The sequence below is a fragment of the Cibotium barometz genome, chromosome 7 (genome assembly GCF_041138505.1).
Source record: "Cibotium barometz isolate CiBa-2024 chromosome 7, ASM4113850v1, whole genome shotgun sequence".
Classification (NCBI taxonomy): domain Eukaryota; kingdom Viridiplantae; phylum Streptophyta; class Polypodiopsida; order Cyatheales; family Cibotiaceae; genus Cibotium; species Cibotium barometz.
Window position 1 is genome coordinate 383,561 of NC_141052.1, and position 16,305 is coordinate 399,865.

Sequence of the window (16,305 nt, forward strand, 5' to 3'; positions counted from 1 at the left end):
AATGCCTAAGATGATAGATATATATATACCTAGATGAATCCAAGAACATGACCAAATTCACCTTTTAGGAACGTGCATGTTATATACTCATGGTAGTCAACCCACAAGATTATATAACTATGAACTCCATTATGCATAGTATGGGCTAGATACTACGACGTCCCCACTAACGTCATTAGTGCCCAATAGTGGGTGTAGAACTCTGTATCAAGATATGCTCTCACACACGCACTCCACTTCATTGGCTTTTGGTGCTATGGCTTCCTTCCACTTGGGTATCCACATTTGGGTATTTCCTTGATAGAACCCTTGAGCATGAAGAATATTCCTTGTTACAGATTGTTTGGTGCTATGATTGTTACAGATTGTTTGATGCTATGATCCACTTGGGTATCCAACTTTGGGTATTTCCTTAATAGAACCCTTGAGCATGAAGAAGGTTCCCTTACAGATTGTTTGGTGGTATGATTGTTACAGATTGTTTGGTGCTATGACTGCCTTCCACTTGGGTATCCAAATTTGGGTATTTCCTTGATAGAACCCTTGAGCGGGAAGAAGATTCCACGTCACAGATTGTTTGGTGCTATGACTGCCTTCCACTTGGGTATCCAAATTTGGTTAGTTCCTTGATAGAACACTTAGAGCATGAAGAAGATTCCTTGATACATATTGTTTGGTGCTATGACTACCTTCCACTTGGGTATCCAAATTTGGTATTTCCTTGATAGAACCCTTGAGCATGAAGAAGATTCCACGGAGCATGTCTCAACATTGATTAGTGGCTTTTCATTCAAAGCTTTGAGGATTAGGAGTAGATAGTGATAAGGATTGGTTTTGCAAAAGAAGGGATATCCGATGATGAGGATAGCTCTTTCAAGGAAGAGCTTATGGATTTGGGCTTGGCAATAGGCCCTTCTTTAGTATAGAGAGGTATAATCACTTCCTTAGAATGAATCACCAATCTAGCAACAAATGGAGGTTTTATTCATTTCTATACCTTTGTGAGTGAAAAAGTCTAAGCATATTTTTGGTACGTATTTGAAATGAATTGAAGCCACTTGGTGTGCCATTTGTTGGTTTGAGGAGATTGCTACATTGATGATTCATTAAAATCAGTGGTATGCCCTTACACAGCTACCAATGTCACATTAAAATCATCTTGCTCAATAGAAGAACCAAGTTTATTCACTAGGTTGTTATGTGGGCAGCTGCAATAATTTAGTGTGTTACAAGTGGGAGTTCTCGAGGCGATTCCTTCAACTGAGTACTCGTATGATTTTGACAGTTCTCATTCTCATTTTGAGTGATACTGCTTAGTTGTGTAGTTGTGTAGCACGTACTTACACTCCACTTCAAGCAAATCCAACAATAAAGAATACTTCCAAAATTTCAAAGGAATTTCTCCTCAACGTTTAGTGATTTAAACCACTCACCTCCTCTTCCATCCAACGAAAGACTAAATGCCCTAACCTTCAAGTCATCCAATTCAACAAATGTTTCAAAGATTTGTGCAAAAATCTTCTAGTGTTGTCCAGGATCAAAATTTTACGCATCAAAATTAGCCACTTGAGCTAGCTTGATTTCTGTTCCTTTCGAACCTACTCCATCTTCTCTTGATATCCGCCTTCCTATTTCCTATGCTAATCTCAACATATCTACTCCAAGCCAACTTGCTTCACCCAATGGCAAAATACAAGGCATCAATGTGCAAATGAAAGACTAGGTCCCTATTGGGTGGTGGTCTCAAAATAAGTGCACTAGCCAGGGCATTCTAAAGTTCATCATATGCCTTTTGACAATCTTCCGTCCAATCAAAAGACTATTTATAGTCGATATAATGGTAATGAAGCTTGGATAATACCAAACGTGGCCCATACACTCTTTGTACACCTTTGTAATTTGTCGAGGGCAACACACCTTCATTGTGGGATTCTCACACAGTGGAGCCAGATGGAGCCCCATTGCACAAATCTAGTGACCTAAAACTCGATTCAAAGCGAAACCTCTGCTTATATCATACTCATAAGGAAAGATCGACTCAACTCTTAAGAATCATTGAGTCTAGATGTGGGAAGAGTTGCAACTCACAAAGACTACAGAGTTGAGACGAACGACCACAACCGATGTAAGAGAGAGTGGTAGAAAAGACAATGCATACTATAGTATTACATCCTTGTGTATCTACAACAATGTCAGGGTAGCATCGGAGTGTGAACTCCACGGCCAATTATGATGACTATCCACAAAGAGAATCCCTTGAGCTAGAGCTGCTCCTATGATCTCACCTTATGTACCAAGAGCACCATATTATGAAACATACCACCAACATAACCCATATGTTGACGTAGCCAAGGAAATACAAATTGGGCTAACCTCTTCATTTTACTAGCAAACAACTCAATGCCGCAGAGATGATGAATGACATTACCATGGAAAGAGAAGAATTGCACATGGCTTACGTGGTAAAAACTATCATCATTATGTTTTAGCCAACAAATTTACTTTCTTTCTAGACCATGGCATATCATGATACCTTATAAACAAGCCTCGCATAACAAGACACATCACATTGGTTGCTTTTGCTTTTGGAATTCAACTTCAACTTTATCGTCATTGTACAAAAAGGGTCGCAACATGTTTCAACTACCATTTGTCACAAATTACCAATCGTGTAATAACCTCCCAAAATGCTTATTTATTGAAGTTAGCTTTGGTACCTATATGAAACGATGAGATAACCTAATTACTTGCTTATGGTTTTTCGAAAGGTCACCCATTGATTAATAAGGTGGATTATACCTTATCAATCGATAGCAGGATAACTATATAAGATTGGAAATGATGTTCTAAAAGGAGATGCTTCCCTTTGTCTTTGGTCACAATACCCATGAGGGCTTTTTGTTGAGCCCAACAACCATAGGTCCAAAAGGGATGGTATTTCCTCTAAAGGATTCATTGATTCCTACATATATCATATGTTCTCAACGCATGCTTCCAAAGCATCAAACTGAAATGCATTTCGATTGTTGCATGGTTGCATTTGACTATGACAATGTCAGGCCCTTTTTTCAACAATTTTTGTTGTTGATATATATGAATGCATTATCATCTACTTATGATGTTCTAGAAGCTCTGGTTCTCATGAATCCTTCCGTTGTCCATCACTTGATACAGGTCAAGGAATGCAGAAAAATATCTCCTCCTTCAAGCTTGCTTGGTTCTGCCTCTTGGAATATTGATGGCTCTTCTTTGAAAAACTTTATGGGGTTGCTTGTAGTTGGATAAGCTTCTACCCTTTGATTTAAGTCATCTCGCCCAACCAAGGAAATCATGCTCCTGCTATGCATTTACTTCAGCATTACTAATAATGCAGCACTACTGCCACTCTGCACCTCAAGCCATTAGAGTAAATGTGGTAATTCACCAAACACACGGGGAAGGACAACGACCTCATCTTTTAGTCGCGGTATTGACAATTACCATCTAAATGCCACAAAGTCCCTGCAACCTTACACTCTAAAACAGAGGTGTGTTATGCGCGTCCATGCACGCACATAAAAGATGAAAATCACTTGAAAATCTTTTGGAGAACTGTCATTGAAAACTCGGTATTAAATACACAACACTTGTTTTCTTTAAAGAACCTCAAGATTTTTCCTTGATAGAGTAGACCATGTCGTTCAGAGGGTCTCAACAAAAAACTCCTGGCGGGAAGCATAAACCGAGCACCACAACTCAAGACACCTTCCCTCATCATAAAGTACACGGGTGCGGCTAAATATAGCACAAATATTACTGCCCCTTACCATTAGGTCTGGGCTTTTATCCAAGAACCTAACACGACAGACAAGTTCATATCCCGGCATTTATCTCGAGCTCAGGTCAGCATTCTCCTTAATGCGTCAGGCTGTGAGAGTTCCCTCTCTGCTAAGCCTTTTGATATTTGTCAATATATCCCTGAGAACAAATACCACAAGTCCATAAGAACCTCCTCCACTACCGCATATCCAATGAGAGAGATGAGCCACATTATTTCACATTGTCTTAAACAGAAAAAAATGTATCAAAGAGCAGTTGACTAATCATCTCTGACCCTATGCCTCACAGAGCAAAGAAAGCCAAGCCCGTGTAAATCTATCGCAGTCAAAAGGCACCACATGCCTAGAACAAAGTTTGTTGGAAACCCAAGAAAAAGTACGTGCACAAGTGCAGGAGGCCATTTTCAGACGCAAAACTGTCAGAAAACACTTTGTGACAAGAATATTGTATTTGATGAACTAGCAACCCAGTCCTCTGCCTGGTGCCACATGTTTTGGATATAATGACCTCTGACCTACTTAAGGCATTTGTCCCTTCCCAATATCATGGACCCACCTCAATCTGTGGTCTTCCTCTTTGGCAAGACAAGTAACCTTGTCTGCATGGGGGGACACTAAGCCACCCTAAAGCAACCCTTGTACACCACGTATTTTGACGTTCTTGATTGATCGTGATGGTGCGGTACCTCTAATTGATGACAGGATCATACTGATGCATTGATCTAAGTCTAGCTCACAAAATGTATATCATGAAGTCCTAGAATTCCCATATCCATCTATTAAGCACAAAGTAAGGCTGCTTAATATATGACAACATATTACAAAAGACGTACTTTTATTACAAAAAGATGGTGCAGGCGCCTTACAAGAAGACTAGGAAACACAATGTTAACTGCAGTGGTTAACATACTGTAAGGTCTTACAAGACCAAAACCTTATCACCTTCTGAAATAGAACCTGCTGAGGATCAAGGCTTAAGGCTCACCTTCCAACCATAGAGTCCATCCAGACTCACCCCTGAGCTGGAGGCCATAACTACATCTTGGCCTTGCTCCAAACACAATAAGAATAGGCATCCCATACCACCTAGTCACACCCCGAGGGCGTGGCTTGCGCCGAAAAGTCACGATGGGCCATGCACTACCGGGGGCGCGCGGAAAGAGGGGGGGGGGCACGTAGGTGGTCTGTAATGCCAAGTGGGCTCTCCACCACTATCACCGAGAAAAGGACCATGAAGCCAAGTCCGCAGGAAGGCCTCACAGCACTTGCGCATGCAATCGAAGCTTGAAGCTTCCGCAATGTCCACGGAGGGTATGAATGATATCGAGCCACATGCTCCATATGGACTCTGCAGGAGGGGTGAGGGTGCCCTCCATAGCCTGGCTACACCGAGCTCTCCAAATATGCCGCATAGCGATACTGCTACGAAACTCCCATCTTTGGCAAGAACTAGGAGTCCAATGATTAGAAGCAGGAGCTAGAACTAGGGCTGTGGAGATGCTACCATGAGAGACCCAAGAGGCTAGCTGCCCGACCCCCCCCCCCCACCCAGACCCAAGAACTAGGGGGGAGGGGGATAACCACATAGGTGGTCTGTAATGCCAAGTGGGCTCACCACCACTGTCAGTGAGAAAAGGACCATGAAGCCAAGTCTACACAAAGGCCTCACGGCACTTGCGCATGCAATCGAAGCCACTTCGAAGCTTCCCCAATGTCCACAGAGGGTGTAAATGATATCGAGCCAGATGCTCCATATGGACTCTGCTGGTGGGGTGAGGGTACCCTCGATATCGTGGCTACACCGAGCTCTCCAAACATGCCGCATAGAAATACTGCTGTGAAACTCCCATCTTTGGCAAGATTGGGAGTCCAATGATCAGAAGCAACAGCTGGAACTAGGATTGTGGAGATGCTACCATGAGAGACCCGAGAGTCCCCCCCCCCCCCCCCCCCCCCCCAAAAAAAGCGCACACACACACCCTCCTCATATGCCATAGCAGTCTCAACCTCAACGGCCCAAGCAACTGTGCCCCAAGTAATTACTTCTTTTTTTTTTGTTTGGGGGCGGAGGCGGGAGACGGGGAACACTGCACGTAGTGAAAATGCGGAGAATCCTTTGCCAGACCTAATGAGCCTTCAGGCAATCCCAGAAGCAATGTCGTTGGGACTCCTGAAGATGGCCACACCTCGAACAAAGTGTTGGCCTACCTCCAATGGCCAACCAAGTCCCAACCGTCACGCTCCAAAGCACCAATTGCCATAGAAAGAGAGTGATCTTTCGCGATTGAAAACTGTCCCACGACCCCTTCCAAAAATTTGAGAGAAACTGAGGAGGCTGCCCTTCAGACTGCGAGTGCCCCCTGCTGCTGGAATGCCCTCGAGCTCGGGAATCTGAATCATCCGACCAAGGCGTGTGGTGTATGCAAAGAAAGGGATAACGGGAGCCTATTCTCTATCAAAGGCATCATGCCATGTCCACTCCCCTCGATCCCTCTGACGTCACGAGAGAGGGTAACAACTACCAAAACTGCCCTCCCATAGCCACAACTGCCAGAAGCCCTCTCTTGCCACCTTGCACAGAGGAGGGTCAATGTGTCACCTATGCTCATGGAATCCTAATGGCCTCGGCAACAACAAAGACTAATCCAATTAGGTTATCTCCTAGTCTTGGGTTAATCCCAAGTTAACCTTTGGACATAACATACTTGTGCAATCTCTCTCTCTCTCTCTCTCTCTCTCTCTCTCTCTCTCTCTCTCTCGTAATAGAAGATATATTACCAAAAATTACTTTACAAATGGCCACATGGCCGCCAAGTGATGTACTAGCTTTCTCTCACTAATTACCCCGAACCATGACCACGGGTGTAACTCGGAGTACCCTCATCCAACATATAGCCGTGTCATTCTCCAAATGAGATGACCGCAAGGAAGAGACTTGCCACAATAGTAGCCCTTTTATAAGGTTTATGTACGCTGTAATATAAACTTTTGCATCAAATATGAAGGCATTCCTAGTTATCCAGATATGCCACAAACCTGTCTATATGAAGAAATGAAAGAAAACTGAATGTTCTGGGTTATCCGGCCCATTCGGAATCTTGCCAAAAATCCAGTCTTTAAACTTTAACACGGACCTATCTGTCAACAAAATCCATACGCGAGAAAGGAAATCCCACACCTTCTTTACCACCAGACATGAAATGAAAAGATGCAAGCATGTTTCCAAGCATGTAGTACAAAACACACAATTACCAGAAGCAATCCACTGCTTTCGCAACTGGTCCCCCAATGGTAGGTCCCCAACTAGCATGTGCATCAAGACTGGATCTACATGGACTAGTGCCCATCCTCTATGTGGATGACATTGTCCTAATTTCAAGTTCAAACAAGGGATTGCACACGCATTTGGATGCTTTGGGGACTTTTTGTGAGGAGCATGACCTCAAGGTGAACCAAAGAAAAACCAAATTCATCATTTTTAACACATCTAGGGTAGCAACAAAGAGAAATCGGTTTACATATGGTGGCGGAGTGGTGGAGATAGTCTCATCCTATGTATATCTCTGCATTATTTTCTCAGGACCCATCTTCACAATGAGGCCAACAGCACAGACACAGATGGCACGAGGGCATGTAGCTTTGGCTAGGGTCAAGAGACACTGTTTCTAGGCCCACTTCCAAGAACCAAGCACAAAGATGTGGCTCTTTGATACGTTGGTCACTCCCGCAGTATCTTATGGGATAGCTTTTTGGAGACCGGATTTAGGGCAAAAAGACTAGCAAAATTTAAAGAGGATACATATCTTGATGTTGTCCAAGATGATCTAGAGCAAAGCATCGGTACCCCATGAGATCATGAGGGCGCAGTGTGGAGCTGCCCCCTTGGTAGTGGATGCCCTCTCCCGGACGGTGAGATACTTACACGGGCCCGTGTATACGCACTAGGTAGAGCCGCCTCCCCAAGAATACCACCTTTCCAGTATAGCCTTGACGACCTCCTCTTGCCGCTCACGCACCAGGAGATCAACCGTCTCATCCCCACAGATCTCACTCAATTAGACATCAATATCACATGGCTAGACCCTCCGGAGCTGCCCACCAAATCTCAATTCTATAGTTAGCATTTCCTCAAGCTTTACAACAGATGGATTCATACAACAGCTGCACTACCTACAAAGACACATCCAATGCCATGAGGATGGTGATTGGCCAAATCCGAGTCTCATCACACTTGCGGAGGATAGAGACAGAGAGAGATGAGGATGTGTACCACTGGGGAGGTAGAGACAGAGGAGCACTATATCTGCACATGCCCAATATATACTATGAGATTAAGGGCAGATACCATTGTCTATTGAAGGAGGGATTTCACCCATTCTCCAAGGCGATGGATTATGAGGATTAGCATTGCGTATGCCTATTTCTATTGGAGATGCGTCGCCACAAAGATAGACTATTCCGAGCACAGACACCAAGACACAATACATCACAGAGAGTCCTCACAATTTTTTGCCCAAACAACCTCCGAGGTGACCAGGGGTCGTACTCGTGGGCAGGAGGAGCCCCTGCTCAAACAGACCCGCTAGAGCCTTACCCAAAACACCCATCAGTGAGGGATCACCATTAAGAGAGCATGCCAGATCCGATGAGCTTGACATCTGCACCCATAGGTGCAGACCCTCAACTCACGACCTTCAAGAACAGCTAGCCAACATTGACGAGCTTATTCCGGACAGCTCACTCGTCACTACAATCCTTAATGCATTGCTTGACTCAGATCAGGGCCTTGCTACTACACTTCGGTTGCTCATGAAAGGCAATGCAAATGCCTTTTCTTTTAATGAGATCGTGTCTTTGCTCCTGCAAGAGGAGCAGTCTTGAATGAACAGGTCGGAAATGAGGATTGGTGATCGAGCTTTTGTCACTCAAGGCAAAGGTAAAGGGAAGGCATCCAGTGCCAACGGCTACAAGGCTAAAGGAGGGACAACTACCTCTTATAGCAAAGATGTACAAAATGGTGACAATAAGAAGCCCAAGACGAAGGGTAAACATAATTACTGTCGGAAGCCAGGGCACTACATAAATGAGTACAGGAAAAGGCTTGCAAAAGAGGAGGAGAAGAAAGACTCCGGCATGTCTGTGGCCAATGCATCAACACCTAGTGCTGAATGTGACTAGTACATCCAGTGTGACAGCAGATGCAAACCTATGGCGTGCTCGGTTTGGTCACCTCAACTTTGCTAGTCTGGTATGCCTGCAAAAGCATGATATGGTCTCAGCATTGCCGCCACTTGATGCACCTCTCAAGCATGTCTGCGAGGGTTGCATTTTAGGCAAGATGCATCCATCGGCACCATTTCCCGAGGACGGTTCAATGAGGGCTGCCCAAAAATTGTAACTTATACATAGTGATATATGTGGTCCCATGAGGACATCATCCATTGGAGGTTATCTCTACTTCGCTACATTCATTGATGACCTTTCCAAATTCAGTTGGTTCTATGCTATGAAGAGGAAGACAGAGGTATTTACGTACTTTAAGAACTTTCAATTCATGGTTGGAAATGTATCTGGATGTAAAATTCAAACTCTACGTATAGATAGAGGCTAGGAGTACATGTCCAAAGAGTTTAATGCATAAGAGGCATTCAGCATCACTATACCGTGCCTTATACACCTCAATAGTGTTTCTAAGAGAAAACATAGGTCTCTCATGGAGATGGCACGATGTATGGTCAAGGGCCAAAATTTGCCTCCCAAGTTTTGGATGGGAGCTGTTATGTGTGCAACGTATGTGCTTAACAAGTGTCCAACAAAGGCTTTGTAGACCATCACTCCTTACTAAGCTTGGTATGATAGAAAGCCATCAGTGGCTCATATGCATGTCTTTGGATGCTTGGCTTTTGCTCTTATGCATGAGGAACATCACACGAACCTTGATGATAAGACCATGAAATGCAGTTTTGTGGGCTACAATTCAGAGAGCAAAGGATATTGTCTCTACCATCCTGTCTCATAGAGGATTATGGTTAGCAGAGATGTGGTTTTTGTAAAGAATTCATCACAACCCTTGCTTGAGTGCAAAAAATAGCCACATGTAGGCTCACAGGATCTCTTTGATACTCTTCTTACATTGTATGGTACTCATTTACTGGGTGTTGGGCATTGGGACACTCAGCCTAAGGCTGGGAATCGCCTATTTCCTCGCAAGCATGCGAAAGTATTGCAATGGACTTTATCATGGATTTGCCCCGTACTCAGCAAGGATTTACCTCGTACTTAGCAAGGCAATGATGCTATTTGGACCATTGTTAACAAGTTTAGCAAGCAAGCACACTTCTTGCCAGTCAAAAAGACCATTAAGCCAGAGCATATGGTCAAGATATTTGTGGCACAAGTGTTCAAACACCATGGTATGCTTAAGTCCATTGTGGGGGAAAGAGATCCCAGGACTACAAGCCTCTTTTGGAGAGCTCTATTTGACAATATGGACACTAAGTTTGATTTTTTGCCCGCTTATCGTTCCCAAACAGATAGGCAAAGTGAGGCTGCAAATAAAACCGTGTTAGATCTCCTGGAATGCTATGTTGCATATCAAAAAACAACTTGGGACATAGTTGCCACACGTTTTTTGAAACGCGTTTTTGAAACGTGTTTGAAACGTTTCAAAAACGTTTCAAACAAATTTCCAAAAGTTTTTTAAAAGTTTTTTTCAAATTTTTTTTCAGGTGTTTTTTCCAGGTTTTTTTTAGGGGGGTGTCCATAAATTTATGTTTGGTACAGTTTAATGCTAAAATCTACATTCAACTTTCATATACATGAATCATGATACATCATGAATGATGAATCCATGATTCAAATTTCATACTGAATCCTGATTCTTAATACATCATACATGATTACAATTTACATCATACAATGATCATACATGTAACATGAATCATGATACATCATACATGATACATGGCAGTCTTCAGGAATCAGGAATTAGATCATAGATGGCAAAAACCCATATAATTATTAATAGCATAACCAGTTTGAAGTTACAAGTTACAACTTACAACATACTAAGCAACATACTAAGCACTAGTGAATAGTGTCAAATGATAAATCTGAAATCTGAAATACAGATGTCTGTACCGAAAGACCAAATACAAAAACTCTGAAAAAACAAATGGTCTCCAATGTCTGGAGTCTGGACTCTCAACTCTAGACTCAAGTGTCAAGAGTCAAGAGTCACTAGTAGTAACTAGTAACTACTCAGCATCATCCTCCTCTGAGGAATGTGAGTCTGTGTCGTAAGAAGATGAAGCCTCAGCCTCAGCCTCAGCACTCGTAGATGCATGATCTGCTGATGTCGGTGCCCGTGATCGTGTCATAGTAGCTGGTGCCATCATCTCCTCGTATAGCATGGCATAGATGTCGCGCTCCTCAGCAGGGATCTCTGGTACGTCCTTCACTTTCTCTATGTCGATCTTGTCGACATTCACTTGGCGCGGCTCAATGGGATTGCCTTGCTGCTCAATTAAACGGAGGTTGCAATGACAATACACCAACCGTTCTAATTGAGCAGTGGACAATTTGTTCCTCTTCTTTGTATGGAAGAGGGCCCATGTGCTCCAGTTTCTCTCACATGGACCAGAGCTGCAATCCTGTGAGAGGACTCGTAATGCAAGGCGTTTCTGTCAAAAGATAACAGAAAACTTTATAAATAATAAGAAGAAACAACTTATATAAGTTGTAAGTACTAAGTTGTTACTTCAAAGTGCAAACTTATTACATGTAAGTTGTAACTTGTCAGTGGGCACTTACCAGAACTGGAGTACCGATGCCATATTTCTCCCACCAAGAGACTGGCTGAAGCTGAGTCTCTCTCAAAACTGCAGTGGCTCTCCCAAAGGCATGACTCCCATTCCGAAATACTAGGAGCTCATCCTCTAACTTCCTGAGGAGCTGAACATCACCTCCAGTCCAGGTCTGGATGTAAGACTGCCATCCCTCTTCTAGCTCCTCATTGTTGAACTGCTCCTCATTCCGCCATAGTGGGTGTAGTATATGGGCAACCGCATGGATTGGCCTATGAAACCAATCCCATCTACGGTTCCACACCTCCCTGATGTCCTGGATCCTGTTCAACGACACTTGGAAGCATGGAATTAATATCAATGTATAATGTGGCCACTGGCAACTAAAAGAACAACAATGACATACAATGATACATACCTCTCAGCTGATAGTATAGTGCATCGATCTAGGGCCTCTCCAATGCGGTCCATGAACTCATATAAGAGTCCAAGGGTGCTGCCCTCCATGTCCGTAATGCGAAGCACACTATATATAGGCTGAGTGGCCGTGACAAGTGCAAGGGCCTCAGCCCACCAAGTGTCTCGCATTACCGCGCGCACAAATGCTACTGCCTTGGGATGCTCTCTATCATCCCATGCCATCCACTCCTGAGAGACAACAGTGCGGAGTAAACCTGTACGGACCCGCACAAGCCTCTCAACCACAATGAGCATGTAAGCAAACCTGGTGTTTGAGGGCTTCAACAACTCCAAATCACTGTGTGCACGAAACATAGCTAAAACCTTTGGCCTCTTGGTGACAAACTTCACCATGCTCCGAGAAGTACTAAAGAGGTCGGCAATCCACCCAATTTTGGCCACATCCTCTATCAAGAGGTCCAAGCTGTGTGATGCACATGGAGTCCACACTATCTTTGGAAACTCATCCTCTAACATCCTGCCCATAGATACACAATTTGACCCATTATCTGTAACTACCTGCACTATGTTCTCTGGGCCAATCTCTAGCACTGCCTCACGCAAATGTCTCCATATGAATGCTCCAGTAACAACTGTACCTGGAACCGAGGCATCAATGGCACGCAAAAACATTGTGCCCTTACAACAGGACACCAAAATGTTATATACATTTCTCTTTCTCATGTCTGTCCAGCCATCACAAAGCAATGTGCATCCATATTTCTGCCAGGTTGCCTTCAAAGGCTCCATCTCAAGCTCCACTGCCTTCTTCTCCTTCCTTAAGTGGGTTTTGCGAAGGGACTCATAAGATGGACCCTCCCACTCATACCCAATGCGGCTGATAGCTTTAATGGCCTTCTTCCAACGAGGAGTACGCACGACGTGAAATGACAAAGCGCATTGTATAAACAACTTTGTCAATTCACGTGTGGCCTCCTTGACAGCTTGCTTTTGTATGCCTGCTTTAATGCCTGCCCTCTTTAGAGAAGGCACGGTGGGCAATGAAGATCTGTGGGCTACAGGAATGGAGCTAGACCCACCTGCTTGACTCTGCAAATCATCCTCTGTCCTAGCTCTTTTGGACACATCACCTACAGAATCTGTATCCTGTACATCATCATCAATAGGCTGAATTCCCTTTGCTGCTTCATGTTCTCTCTTCCATTGCTGAAGAGACGCTACAACCTCTCTTGGTACTTGACTGCAAGGGCCAATGCCTTCCCCTCTTACTCCTGTAAAATGGGCCTTTACCCTAATAATAGACCCACCTGACACTTTGGCACAAAAATTGCATTTCCACCTTTCTGTGCCTGAACCCCCATATCTGCTCACAGGAGTTACGTGGTTCCACATGGCATCCTTAGCCCGAGGCATGATGAATGAATGAAGAAATTTGGGCAACCTGGCAAGAAATGCCCAAATTTCAAATCTGAAATTTGGTCCAAAATCAGAAAAAATCAGCATTTAGGGTTATTAAAAACCTGAGAAGCAGGGTGCGTAGGGGCCGGAGGAGTAGGCTTGGTGCGTAGGCAAGGTGTGCATGCACCAATGTAGGCAACCTGGCAAAAAATGCCCAAATTTCAAATCTGAAATTTGGTCCAAAATCAGAAAAAATCAGGATTTAGGGTTAGTACAAACCTGTTACCTACGGTGCGTAGGGGCCGGGGGAGAAGGACTGGTGCGTAGGTAGGGGTGCAAGCAAACCTGGAAGACTTCAAAGGCTGGAAACGTCTCTTTCAAGCGTCACTTTCAAAACTGAAATGCCAGGAGATACTGCATCGTACGTTTTCTATCATAAAAAAAAACTGGCCCAGCAAAAAAACGCGTTTCAAACGTTTGAAACGTTTGCACGTTTCAAACGAGTAGCCTAAAGTTTGAAACGCGTTTTTTTGCAACTATGACTTGGGAGAAGTATTCTACCGCTGGTAGAGTTTGCATACAAAACCACAGTGCGTGCCTCCACAGGAAAGGCCCTGTTTGAGATTGTATATGGCAACGTGATATTGCCACCCATCCTATGCACTAAGGATGAGATCTTTGTAGCTGATGAGAATGTTAGAAATCTTCATGTGACCTTTGCATAAGTGCAGACAGCCATTGCTCATTCACAAATAAGCATAAGAGGGCTGCCGACAAGCATAGAAGAGAGATGGACATCAAAGAGAATGATTGGATATTGCTGAAATTTGAGAAAGCAAGACTCTGTAAGAGGCCAAGAAAGGAGAGAGCATGCCCTAAGCTCTCTACTAGGTATTATGGACCTTTTAAGGTGATCAAGCAAATCAATGAAGTTGCTTTCCAGCTTGCATTACCTAATCAATGGAGGATTCACAATCCTTTCATGTGAGTCTATTGCAAAAGTATGTGGGGCAAGATCCAAAAGAGCCGCTAGAGGTTGATGTGATAGAGGAAGTTCTTCAACATGAGTAAATTGTGTTTCACAAGCAAAGAAAGCTGCCTGCTGGTAAGCTTTCCAAGTGATACCTTATGAAGTTCAAGAACTATTTGCCTATCGATGCGAAATGGATTGATGAAGACTACTTCAAAGATTACCCATAGCTTCTGAAGGCGTATTTGTAGGCTTTTCAGCTGAGGAATACTATTTACAAGCCAAGAGGGATGTCACCATTTGGCCACCCAAGTGACTCTCCCCTATTTCGTGCGAAAGTACTAGAGACCAAGGAGCTTCATGTTGCCGGTACTGAGGGAAGGACTCATGTCAGCTATGAGAGGCCAGGCCTTGTATCACCCATAGTGTGGCCAAGACCTGGAACCCACTATCAAGGATCCCAATTTAGGCTTCCCATTGAGCCAATTCCGTGCTCGGGAAGACCTGCTATTTACGGGTTGCAAGAATCCATTGCATAATGCATGTGCACGCATCTCTGCTTGCTTGAAATTGATTTCGCGTGACTTGTTTTCGTGTGACTGCCGGCTATGACATGTCCAGTTCACAGGCAAGGGAGACGCTTACCCGCCGTGTACCGTGCAAGTGCCCTGTATTTTGACATGGTTTGTGGCAAGTGAACAGGTGGTAAGTATTCATTTAAACCCTTGTTTCTTATAGTAAAGGTTATATAACCTTTATTGTTCACATTCATTAAAGACGGGCACAAGCCATCGGCCAGTGCTCAAGGCCCAAGGGATGCAGGTTAGGCAGCCCAACTTGTGGGCACCCGTTAGACCATGTAAACACACGTAAGTGTGTGTATACTAAAAAGAGGTGCCCACCTTCTCTGCCAAGTGGCACACAGGGGTTGGACCCCTCCACCTCCTGCCAACAATCCATGAATGCATCCCTCTCTCTCTCCTTTTTTCACTCTTTGGAGGGTAGCGCATCTCTCCCTACTGCTCATCTACAAGTTGACTATAGTTCAGACCTCTTTCTGGCTGCCGTACACCTGCGCCCACTGCAGTAGTACTTGCTGCACCAGTTGTACTAGCCATACCATCTGTGGCTCTTATACCGCTGTACATCTTCCTGTACCTGCTGAATATCACATTACATCTACTTTATTGGACGTATTTGCCGTGAACCAGCTACACGTGTACCTGATTGAGTACATGCTATTCGAAACCGCGTACTAGTACCTGCTCCTGTACTTGTAGATAATCATGTCCACATACCTGTTTGTGTCCTTGCACCAGGGAGACTTGAGCCATGGTCTCTACGAGGGTCTGAGCCAAGCTCTAGTACGAGCGCCTGTTTGTGTGTAGTCTCGGAACAATAGTTTAACCTCTACGTGTATGAGACTGGTGGCCATGTTATTTTGACTCTTTCGACGTGACCAGCTTCGACAATCTACTCCAACATGAGAGAATAGTTGAAAGCAACAAGCGGAACAGAGGAGAGACTTAGAGCAGCCAGCAATGCTCCAACACTTGAGCAAAAAAGCCTTCTTATATACATCATGAAGGGCTGGTCGGCCAGCATAAAAACCCATAACTAAGGACAAAGTCCACGACTAGGAAAAACGCCTAATAAAAGGTGGGAAAAATACCCAAAAATATCAAATAAATATGCTGAATAAAAGGGGGGCATAAAAGGGATCAAACGGGACTGGAGATGGTCATTCCAACACCTCCTCTCAACTCCAACACGGTGCTCTGACTCCCATACGGGTAAGGAGCTGATCATAAGTATCTCGATGAAGGGAATGGGTGAAGAGATCAACTAGGTTGTCCTGAGAGGGACAATACTCCAAAGAAATGATTCTATCAGC

General features: G+C 44.1%; 2 protein-coding genes across 8 annotated transcripts in view; both read right to left on the bottom strand.

Annotated features, from left to right (window-relative positions):
* Positions 1-3,437: 3,437 nt before the first annotated feature.
* LOC147636548 (uncharacterized) overlaps positions 3,438-16,305 on the bottom strand; it is a 49,156-nt gene continuing 36,288 nt past the window's right edge. For 4 of the 7 annotated variants that reach the window (XM_086799962.1, XM_086799958.1, XM_086799960.1 and 1 more), the window contains exon 5: positions 3,582-3,957. In XM_086799962.1, the coding sequence (XP_086656088.1) occupies positions 3,928-3,957 (30 nt within the window). In that variant the 3' untranslated portion in view covers positions 3,582-3,927. Of the gene's footprint in view, positions 3,517-3,581; positions 3,958-16,305 lie in introns of those variants that run through there. The other 3 variants (XM_086799961.1, XM_086799956.1, XM_086799957.1) reach the window with 1 other exon arrangement.
* Positions 10,818-13,456, bottom strand: LOC147636549 (uncharacterized). The gene is made up of 3 exons (XM_086801037.1): positions 12,042-13,456; positions 11,631-11,946; positions 10,818-11,500 (listed from the first exon to the last, which is right to left on the bottom strand). Exons 1-3 carry the CDS (start codon positions 13,454-13,456, stop codon positions 11,075-11,077), a joined length of 2,157 nt encoding a protein of 718 aa, XP_086657163.1. The 3' UTR covers positions 10,818-11,074.

Excerpts from the sequence above, each read along its gene's own strand:
- LOC147636549 (XM_086801037.1), bottom strand. The coding sequence starts at position 13,456 with ATGCCTCGGGCTAAGGATGCCATGTGGAACCACGTAACTCCTGTGAGC. Across the intron at positions 11,947-12,041 it reads ACTATACTATCAGCTGAGAG|GATCCAGGACATCAGGGAGG; the intron begins GTATGTATCATT and ends GTCGTTGAACAG. Across the intron at positions 11,501-11,630 it reads GCATCGGTACTCCAGTTCTG|AAACGCCTTGCATTACGAGT; the intron begins GTAAGTGCCCAC and ends ATCTTTTGACAG.